We start from the raw sequence: 11234 nt of genomic DNA, 5'->3' as shown, positions 1-11234 counted from the left end.
AAGTAGCCTCTATCGCAACCCCCCCCACGCTCTTATAGCATATAGCACCCCCAACCTAAAACATCTTCCCGCGTTTGTTTGTTTGTTCAAGGTTAGTCTGGCCAGTAACAGAGCAAAATAAACATTTAATAAATGTAAAAATAAATCAGTAGATATGGGGATTGTTAGGAGGCCATGATGGTCAGAGCCAATGGGCGAATTTGGCCAGGATGCCGAGGTCACGCCTCTACTCTTTTCGAAAGACATCCTGGGATTTTTAATGACCACAGAGAGCCAGGACCTTGGTTTAACGTCTCATCCGAAGGACTTGCCAGGGCAAGTAAAAAATTTAAACCACTGGCCAAACTGGGCCAGTAGAAAATTTCCTTAGCATTGAGACCTGTCAATACGATCAAAATCAGTATCATAACACTTGTACACAGATCTGTAGAACACGTAGGTTACATAATGATATTTTAAAATTAATGTGTGAAAGCAAAAATATATGTATGTGAAAGGAGAATGTAAGTGTGTGAGAGTGCCAGAATGAATTATGGCTTGTACGGCCCCTCATAGATAAGCGCACACAATTGCACGCTTACATAATAAACATTCTCTGATCTTCTTCGGTGTGAATGTGCTGAGGGTTCTTCTTAAGACATGCGACCCTCTTCAGGACCACTTGCTGAAGAAAGACCTTGGATTATATAAACAAGACAAATGCAATTATGCAAACAGCAAAATGACTGGATGAAAAACAACGTTTCAACTGATTTCAAGCACTAAAATAACAAAAGAAACACCATAAAGCATCATATACATTATCGTTCAAACATTTGTGTCAATTTTTTTAAATGTTTTTGACAGATACAGTAAAAACAGTGATTTTATGAAATATTATTACAAGTAAAAATTATTTAATAATTTAAATATATAATTTCAAATGTAATTTATTCCTGTGATGCAAAGCTGAATTTTAGCATCTTTCCTCCAGTCTTTAGTGTCACATGATCCTTCAGAAATCATTCTAATATACTGATCTGCTGCTCAAGAAGCAATTCTTATGATTATCAATGTTGAAAACAGTTGTGCTGCTTAATATTTTAGTGGATAACCTGATACAATTTTTCCGGATTTATTTATTTATTTTTATTTATTCAAAATTAAAAAGAAAAGCATTTATTTGAAATGGGCATCTTTTGTAACATTATGAATGTCTTTACTGCCACTGTCAACTTGAACCATAGTGCAAGTAGTTCTGATGATTTGTGCGCAAAATTCAAAGACAAGGCTATTGTATGGCTTCAGAATGCTTATTTTGAAGATTATTGTTAAAAATAATCAGACTTACAAATCTTTACACCACATGCAAGGTGTAAACGAAGCATCCTTTGGCATTGCTCTTTGTCTTTCAGGTGTATAGCAGCATGGAGCACCTGTCCCAGCTGGAGCAGAAGACCCCTGTAGTCACCCGTCGAGAGCACAAAGGTCGCCGCGATGACAAGATGGCCAAGCGGGAGAGTCTGGGAAGCTTCACTATGAGGGACAAGAGCTGGAGGACGGGCTCACCTGAGATGTACGTTTGAATATATTCGTACATCACTGCATATGAAGATACTTTCTCAAAATTACCGTATTTAAACATTCCCTCTCATTTTCTTTTTTATTTACACAGGAAGCGTCTATCATGCTCTGAGTCTCTGTATATGGAGGGAGACTGCAGTCCTCCGATGGGCGCCCGGCGCCGTTTTTCAGCCCTGATGGACACGCACCGGTTTGCCGCTCCTCAAGAGGGCGATGGAGAGCTCTCCGAAAAACAGGGTGCCGTTAAAGCCCCGGGATCATCATTAGAGGGAGCCATTGCTCCACCATCGCCCAGTGCTAATGAACAGAGGAACGGTGCGAAGGAAGTGATGTCAGCTAGTAAAGCCCCAGGTGTGTTGAAAACAAAAATTGAAAAAAATGTATAGACTGTATATGTATAGACTAATTAGACTGAGTTTCTAATTAGAGATTTTTTCTGTGTATGTAAATATGGCAGACAAGCCATTGAGACCAGGTGAGATATCAGCACCACAGGCCATGCCATCTACAGGAGCCATAGCAGTGGTCGGTAGGGACATGGTCATGGGTGACACTGTCGGACAGCGAGCGACCAAGGATCTGGTGCTTCGGCAAGCACGTCATCAGCAGCTGTCAAGCGATGGGGAGAAACGCAGCTCACGTCCCGGCAACAAGGTCATCAAATCTGCATCTGCCACCGCGTTGTCTGTCATCATACCTGGAGGTACAGTTCAGCCTTCATGAAAAGGAACATTTTCCCTCCAATTCTCATTACTGAAATGCAAAAAAACCTCATTAAAGGATTAGTTCACTTCTAGAATAAACATTTCCTGATAAGTTACTCACCCCCCATTTCATCCAAGATCATGGATGTCTTCTTTCTTCAGTCGAAAAGTAATTAAGGTTTTTGAGGAAAACATTCCAGGATTTTTCTCCATATAGTTGGACTTCAATTGTGGCCAATGGGTTGAAGGTCCAAATTGCAGTTTCAATGCAGCTTCAAAGGGCTCTACACGATCCCAGCCGAGGTATAAGGATCTTATCTAGCCAAATCGATAGTTTATTTTCTACAAAAAAAAACAATTATATAATTTTCAACCACAAATGCTGTCCACTATATGGAGAACAATCCTGGAATGTTTTCCTTAAAACCTTAATTTCTTTTCTACTGAAGAAAGAAAGAAAGACATGAACATCTTGGATGAAATGGGGGTGAGTAAATTATCACAAAAAAATTATTCTGGAAGTGAACTAATCCTTTAATTTGCTTAATTGCTTAATTGTTATACAAATAATGCCAAGTGCAGAAAAAAAGATAATATATTGATTATTGACTTATCAATATCTAGTTGAGCAGCACGGTAGCTCTCCACTGGCCAGTCCAATGTCCCCACGCTCTCTCTCGTCCAACCCCTCATCGCGAGACTCCTCTCCCAGCCGTGATTACTGCCCTGCAGTAACAATTCTTCGTTCACCAATTACCATCCATCGCTCTGGCAAAAAATATGGGTTCACTCTCCGTGCCATTCGGGTCTACATGGGAGACTCTGACGTCTTCAGTGTGCACCACATAGTCTGGGTGAGACAGCAACACAGCATGAGAAAAAGTTGATTGAGTATGGAATAGATATGCAGCAATAGTTTTATTGAAACTTTGTTGGATTAATTAGTATTTCTGTCCTTAACCAATCACAGCATGTGGAGGATGGAGGCCCTGCTCAGGAGGCGGGACTATGTGCTGGTGACCTCATCACTCACGTCAATGGTGAATCTGTGCATGGATTGGTCCATACCGAGGTGGTAGAGCTTATACTTAAGGTGAGACGTAAGATATTCTATTTAGCAAGGCAAAAATTGTACTGTAAGATTTACCGCATAGAGAAGAAATAACACACCTCTCCTCAGGAATCCATATGATCTGAGATGATAAATGTTCAAACAGTCCTATGTGTTTCTTTGCTTTTTCTTTGTTCAGAGTGGAAACAAGGTGACTGTGACCACAACGCCTTTTGAGAACACGTCCATTAAAGTGGGACCAGCACGCAAGTCCAGTTACAAGTCCAAGATGGCTAGACGCAGTAAGAGGATGGTCAAAGAGGGACAGGAAAGGTACAATGTGCCTCCAGTTGTGAAGACTGTTCTTATAAAGAATATCTTATTTCTTACCCCATCTGTTTCTCTCTTTTTCTTCCATGATCATTCACAGTAAGAGGCGTGGGTCTTTGTTCCGCAAAATAACTAAGCAATCCAACCTGCTGCACACAAGCCGTAGCCTGTCATCTCTGAACCGGTCCCTGTCATCCAGCGATAGTCTTCCTGGCTCTCCGACACACAGCCTGTCCGGTCACTCCCCTACCCAGAGCTACCGCACAACCCCTGAGTCATCCTACCTTGGTGAGTAGATCAAAGCATATTTTGTGATATAAAAGGTAAAACCAACAACTAAAACGTTTAATGGTCACATTTATTGATATTCTTGACCCAGGTGCCTCCTCCCAGAGCAGAGGACTGCTCCATCCAAAGGGGTTGTCCCATCTCACCCACCCCAGGCGCAGTGCTCTGCTTTGGGAAAACTTAGGCAGGACAAGGGCTTAGCTCCGGTCAGCTGCTACCGGGGAACATTGGATTGGGAGGACAAATGTCTCTTGGAGGTTGTTGAGGAACACTCTCCATCCTCCACTCCTTCTCCAACTGGAGTGCCTCCTGATCTGCCCAAAACTCAACTTCAGTCTCCTGGTGAGAAATCTGGTTCGGCTACACAGGTGACAAGCACAGGGAAATCTATAGGGCCTGTTAAAGGTGGAACTCAGGAGGGGCCCAAGGCCAAAGATACCACCAAATCGTTGGAGGTCACCCAGGCATGTGCTCCAGGAAGACCTGATCCTGCTTCTGGGAGTAGACCAATTTCCAAAGCAGTCGGTCAGAGTCCTACTAGCACCTCCCCGCAGGTGAAGACTGTCATTACTCCTAAGAATGGCTCTTGATCGTCTGCTAGTTGAAAAAATAATTGCCTTTATTGAGGGTTTAGCGGAATTCAATGTTTTTGAGCACTTAGAAATTTAGGGACATTCCAGCCAGTGAAAAAAAAAGACTAAATCATATTACGCTGAACAAAGGACAACAACTCCAAGGTTATTTTAAAGGCTGTTATCTATTGTACACGCAGAGCTGCATCAGAAAAAGAGTATAGGTGTATTATATTAGAATGTGTGTTGGGTGTTTGTGTGTGCAAGGAGGTGAATGGGTGCATGTTTCGTGGTGCTTGTGCAACAAGGTGAAAAATCGACAAGTGCAAAGTGCTTTAACAGATCAAACAATGCTGAATACTGTGAACACCAAAACAATGTTCCTACATTTTCTAAGGTGACCAACCACATCATTTCCTTAAACACAAAAACTGAAAAGAATTTGCTCAAGGTAACAGCTTATCAAGTTTTTGGCATAGACAGAACGTAATCAAGGACACATTGCTTCCATTGCTGTATTTTGTTTTGCTTATTACATGATTCAGGAGTTTCTAATCAGGTTTAGCATATCCATTAATAGATAGTACATACTGCCTTAGCCATGAGGAGAATGTCGGCACAAATAGCCTTGTGGGCAGCGCGCTGACATGTATAGCCATTGCGCTTCGGGCGTCCTGAGTTTGAATCCCAGCTCGCGGACCTTTCCCAAACCCCCCCCCCTCTCTCTCTCCCACTTCCTGTCCACTTCCTGTCCTATCGAAATAAAAGGCATAAAAATGCCAAAAATAAAGCCATGAGGAGGATGCTGGCTAAACCATAGATTCATTCAAATTCCCTCTTAACCAAATCTCTCATCATACTGAATCAAGACTGTCGAAACTGTTGACATTTTGTCGATTTTGTTGATCGCTGCCTTCTGAGGTAAATATCATAGGCCCTTTATGGCAAACTGGTGCATTTGGTGTACACTTTTGAATGGGGAAAGTCTAAAACTTGTTAAATCAATACAATCAACTTTGCTATTAATTCTCAAACCAAACTAACTAAACTAAAAAGACAATGTTGTTCCTCCAAGACAACCATTGATCTTACCATAGAAGAAGACAGTTCCTTAGTGTGCATTGGCAAGCAGGCACCTCTATATTTGCATACTTGCCAAGAGTATGTTTCTAGCCTTACAGTGTCTCTGTAAATAAGTTTACAGGCAGATTTGATTCATACTCACAAGTAGGTCAGTGCTATCCACAGCTCTTGACACAGGCTGGTGCATCTTTACTCTCTTCTGTGCTACTGAATTCTCTTTAAAAGTGATCGTTGACCTCACTGTGACTCTAGCGCTCAAGTCTCATATTCGCTACCTGAATAATAGTTCTTCAACCATGGGGGTTTGCGATAGTAAGGGGTCAAGGTTTGACTGGTTAGCATGCCCCGGTTAGCCCCTGCTGGTAGATGTCATAACTTCACCATCTGGCTGCAAAGAGGCATTGACAGCTATTTAAAAGTAGCTGTGTATTGAAATGAATGCTAATGCATTTTGAAAATCAGTAATATGAGAGAAGTGGTTAAGGTTTTGAACATCTTTGCATCTTTGCAATGGAGTAGTGACTATTAAAATGTGAGTTTTAAAATCATAAACTAAAAACCTTTTAAACCTTTAAAAAATGTAAGTGCTAAATGCATATCAACAATTTTAGATGGTATCCTTTATGAGCATCGTCGTAACACAGGTCTTGATTACAGAGATTGTTGGATCAGCACATTTATGATGATTGTTGGAAAGTGAAGGAGGATTTTATGGTAAATATATTCTATAGTTACTCAAGCATCAGTTAATGTCACTGTTGTCATGGCAACTTGGAGCTGGTGTAGCCTGCCTTCTGTTGGCGTTTCTTTGTGTGATCTGAATGTTGTTTACTAACATGCAATGAAAATGTCACTAACATTTGTTCTAAAGTAACTCTGTTTTCACTTAAGCATATGCAAAACAAATGTTTGTAGGGATGCGACTGATGCTTTTTTGCAGCGTTTGTTCTTTTGCCATTTCCAATGAAACATCACTAGAAAACGGTTGTGAAGATGAACAGTGGTTTACTACAGTAACCATAGTTTATCTATGGTATTAGTAGTAAAACATAGTAAAGAAATGGTATAAAACAGTAATAAACTAAATAGTATAAATTGTATTTGTCTCAGTATTATCAATTTCATAATTATGTAAGCAAATTTAAAAAAGACTGCAAAGGTTTGTACATTCAAAAGACTCACAAAACTGCACATCTTGGACATTTTCAGTCATTTGTCAGATTTTGACGCTTTATTTTGTGAACATTTTTTGTTTCATTTAAATTCATTTATTTATTAATTCTGTGTATAAGCATATTGCATAAATATGCATATGAGCATATCGCTAAATACAATACAAATATACATCATGATGACTGATTTGAGGCATGGCAGGAATAGATGGAGTTATGCTGCCATCTGATGGCTAACAGGAACACTGTCACTATTTTACACCCTATATTGCAATCAGTGACAAGACCAAGAGTGCTTTATTTATTTGTATTTCATAGTACCGTACAGAGGTATTGATTTACTGTAGCATGATGATGCCTTTGGATAGTCATTTAGATATCTATTAATCCTTCCGTAAATGTATTCTGACGCTGTTTATCTCTCAAGCAGCTCTGTCATCTGAAATATCTTTTGCTGTTTCATATCTGGCTCCAGTGTTAGTGAGATTTCTTTATATCTATTAAAAACATTTATTTATTGTAGTATACAGAAACTCAAGACAGAATATATCAGAGAGTTATTTGGATGTATCAGTGAAATGGAGAAGTGACGACAACATATGCACAAAATAATGTAAAGATTTTGGGTGAATGTGTTAATGTATCTAATGTTATGTTTGTAACACACCATTCTCGTCATATTCGGCCCTTTCCCGTGCATGAACTCTCAGTTGTGGTTAAAGGCAACTAACACTTCACTGGCCTGAATGTTTCCACTTTATATATCATGTGACTGTTATAGCTGATCGAATACGAGACTAATGTTTTATAATGTTCACTTAATCTGTACTGTAAAGCCCTGTGTCTTATTCGATTCTGAATTGTTTGATTTACACTGCAGTGTGTGAACTGAAAAACAAGAATCCACACATATTAAAAGTATGCTGTCCACTCGTATGTATCCGAATATATTCTTATGTGTTTGTGTTTATGTGGCCATATTTGCGAATATTTCTGTTTTTTAATGTAATTTCCTATAAAATGTGATTTTTTTGAGAATGCACTTTATTTCATGTAATTTTTTTATACGTTCTTTGTTGTTTTATCAAACTGTCCAAAATTCTGTACAATACTGTGCATAGAGGTAAATAAAGACATAAAGATATTCCGTTCTAATGTGAATGTCCTACATATAGGAGAAATGAAGAGTATCTCAGTCTTGTATCACCTGTTATGTGGCATTTTGGACATGAATTTGTTAATTTATTCTATTTATTTGGCTCTGTACATCACTTTTATTTACAGCAAATGTCAGTCGATCCATTAACTGAGGTGCAGTGTGTGTAGTCAATTAATAAAGAGATATTGTTTAAAATTACATGCTTCTTTTATTTGCTTAACTCGAACTGGAAAGTCAATCAAGACAAACTGTGAATGTTGAACTTCGTCTGTTTGAGTTGCTAGGGTTTTTATTTTTTGTCTGTTTGCTAAAGTATTGCTAGATTCTTGGTCAAGTCAGCATTGTTATAGACTTTTGGTCACAGCTTTTGACCTCATCACATTTATGGATTATTAGTTAACAGTACTCAAACTTACCTTTTGTAAATACAAAAACTAGCTAAATACTGTTATCATGATCACAATAATGATGCTTTTAGTGCTCTGCAAGCAGAATTTACTCAATTGCAAACAAAGCATAATGCTACCATGACTTTTTACTGGTTTATACAAGTAATTGTGAATGTCTGACACAACTTTTTCTACCAACTTAAAAAAGAACACTATTTTTGAAAATAGGCTCATTCTCCAACTCCCCTAGAGTTAAAACAGTTGAGTTTTACCGTTTTCGAATCCATTCAGCCGATCTCTGGGTCTGGCGGTAGCACTTTTAGCTGTAGCTTAGCATAGATCATTGAATCTGATTAGACCGTTAGCATCTCGCTCAAAAATGACCAAAGAGTTTCGAGTTTTCCTAATTAAAACTTGCCTCTTCTGTAGTTACATCGTGTACTAAGACTGACGGAAAATGAAAAGTTGCGATTTTCTGATTCTAGGGGAGTTGGAAAATGAGCCTATTTTCAAAAATAGTGGAGTGTTCCTTTAAAAACTGCAACGTGTGGACATTTTTTTTCCCCTCATCAATGTAAAATCTGACTAACCAAATAAATACCTAAATATTTTCTTTCCTTTTGATGCCCCAGACTATTGTTTTAATTTATATTCATCTTGTATGTACATATTTGAAAAATTAAATAAATAAATAAAATAATTTATAATTAATTGACTACAGTTTCTCGTACGTGTAGATCGTCCAATCATCAAACGGCAACGGTCAAACCTGACCAATCACGTCGCTCGGTGGGCGGGTCGATGGTGTGTATCCGCAATGACAACAGGAAGTAGCTGCATACTGGTTTAATCTCGCGCTGTTTTATACAGTATTCGTCTCAGCTGACAGTTTGAGAGCCGCGCAAGATTGTAAAGACGCAGAAACTCATGACTACATTTGTAATCGATACTCGCCTCGATAACGGCGCCTGAAGAGGCCTGAGCTCGGTTTCACACAGCGGTCGTCCTTGCCAGACATCCAGAGCAAAGCAGCTCGACACTGGACATCGCTATTTATAGGAGAAGAAGGAAAATATCCGGAACATTAAACATGCCGGGTCTAACATGAAGGTAACGCCTCTAGCTGGTTAAAATGACTTTTGAAGTGCACTAGAGTCAGTGTCTGGAAACATGATATCTGTCTTCACACTACATACTACATACTAAAATATTTCACACAACCTACAGAATCAGGCTGCCTTATAACGATTCACAGTGAGTTGGGTATTTTTTTAGGGCATTAAAAGCTGTATCGTGACTAAAAGTAGGCGATTGATCCGTTCAGACATGAATTACTTGTTTACAATTACATTATTTCACATTTAACCACAAAAAACGGGTTTTCCTCCTAGGCTGTGTTCAAAATGACATACTAGTGTACTTCGTACTGCATTATTGGCAATATGTACATTATATAGCCTACTTAATAGTCTCTTCTACAATGGCATGTCACGTGACATCAATAAGTTGCATGTTGAATTGAGCGAGTGCAGTCTAGTTATTATTTGTAAATAAAAGATGCTAAATTACTGTTTTTCCCCTCCGATTTTGTGTAAAATGTCTTACATTTTGGCAGTCAAAATCGATTGTTGTTCATAGTAGGACGTGACAGGAACGCACTGCATTGTGGGAAACACATTTTGACACATGAAATTAGTATTTTGTGCAAACAGAAAATTCACACACTATTATCATGCCATTAATCTGGTATAAATGTAGTATTGTAGCACGCTATTCTGAATGAAGCCATTGTGATGACTTGGGTGTTCACTTTTTTCTGCTGAGCTCTCTGTGGTCACATGGTCTTAAATTCACATGTATCCACTGTCCCCGAGCAGTCGTGTGCAAGAATGAAGTGGAAATTTTTCGGCTTTTGCATTATTGGTACTCGCCTCGATAACGGCGCCTGAAGAGGCCTGAGCTCGGTTTCACACAGCGGTCGTCCTTGCCAGACATCCAGAGCAAAGCAGCTCGACACTGGACATCGCTATTTATAGGAGAAGAAGGAAAATATCCGGAACATTAAACATGCCGGGTCTAACATGAAGGTAACGCCTCTAGCTGGTTAAAATGACTTTTGAAGTGCACTAGAGTCAGTGTCTGGAAACATGATATCTGTCTTCACACTACATACTACATACTAAAATATTTCACACAACCTACAGAATCAGGCTGCCTTATAACGATTCACAGTGAGTTGGGTATTTTTTTAGGGCATTAAAAGCTGTATCATGACTAAAAGTAGGCGATTGATCCGTTCAGACATTAATGACTTGTTTACAATTACATTATTTCACATTTAACCACAAAAAACGGGTTTTACTCCTAGGCTGTGTTCAATATGACATACTAGTGTACTTCGTACTGCATTATTGGCAATATGTACATTATATAGCCTACTTAATAGTCTCTTCTACAATGGCATGTCACGTGACATCAATAAGTTGCATGTTGAATTGAGCGAGTGCAGTCTAGTTATTATTTGTAAATAAAAGATGCTAAATTACTGTTTTTCCCCTCCGATTTTGTGTAAAATGTCTTACATTTTGGCAGTCAAAATCGATTGTTGTTCATAGTAGGACGTGACAGGAACGCACTGCATTGTGGGAAACACATTTTGACACATGAAATGAGTATTTTGTGCAAACAGAAAATTCACACACACATGCCATTAATCTGGTATAAATGTAGTATTGTAGCACGCTATTCTGAATGAAGCCATTGTGATGACCTGGGTGTTCACTTTTTTCTGCTGAGCTCTCTGTGGTCACATGGTCTTAAATTCACATGTATCCACTGTTCCCGAGCAGTCTAGTGTGCAAGAATGAAGTGGAAATTTTTCGGCTTTTGCATTATTGGGAAATGATGTCGCCTCTCATCGTAA

At 39.0% G+C, this 11234-nt stretch overlaps 2 protein-coding genes across 2 annotated transcripts in view; both read left to right on the top strand.

The window, feature by feature from the left end:
- Nucleotides 1–6733, top strand: part of LOC107675569 (microtubule-associated serine/threonine-protein kinase 1-like) — a 64653-nt gene extending 57920 nt beyond the window's left edge. The window contains 9 exon segments of the mRNA XM_016469981.1: nt 1395–1555; nt 1655–1914; nt 2021–2266; nt 2892–3121; nt 3238–3360; nt 3518–3651; nt 3749–3936; nt 4028–4044; nt 4047–6733. Of these exon segments, the coding sequence (XP_016325467.1) occupies nt 1395–1555; nt 1655–1914; nt 2021–2266; nt 2892–3121; nt 3238–3360; nt 3518–3651; nt 3749–3936; nt 4028–4044; nt 4047–4526 (1839 nt within the window). The 3' untranslated portion in view covers nt 4527–6733.
- A 3526-nt stretch (nt 6734–10259) lies between these two features.
- LOC107675561 (cysteine protease ATG4D-like) overlaps nt 10260–11234 on the top strand; it is a 7942-nt gene continuing 6967 nt past the window's right edge. Inside the window, exon 1 of the mRNA XM_016469971.1 lies at nt 10260–10398. The gene's annotated coding sequence lies outside the window, so the exon portion shown is untranslated. The remainder of the gene's footprint in view (nt 10399–11234) is intronic.

Source organism: Sinocyclocheilus anshuiensis, unplaced genomic scaffold (assembly GCF_001515605.1).
Source record: "Sinocyclocheilus anshuiensis isolate Anshui unplaced genomic scaffold, SAMN03320099.WGS_v1.1 scaffold469, whole genome shotgun sequence".
In the NCBI taxonomy this organism is placed as follows: domain Eukaryota; kingdom Metazoa; phylum Chordata; class Actinopteri; order Cypriniformes; family Cyprinidae; genus Sinocyclocheilus; species Sinocyclocheilus anshuiensis.
This window is presented reverse-complemented; position numbering and strand designations above follow the sequence as displayed.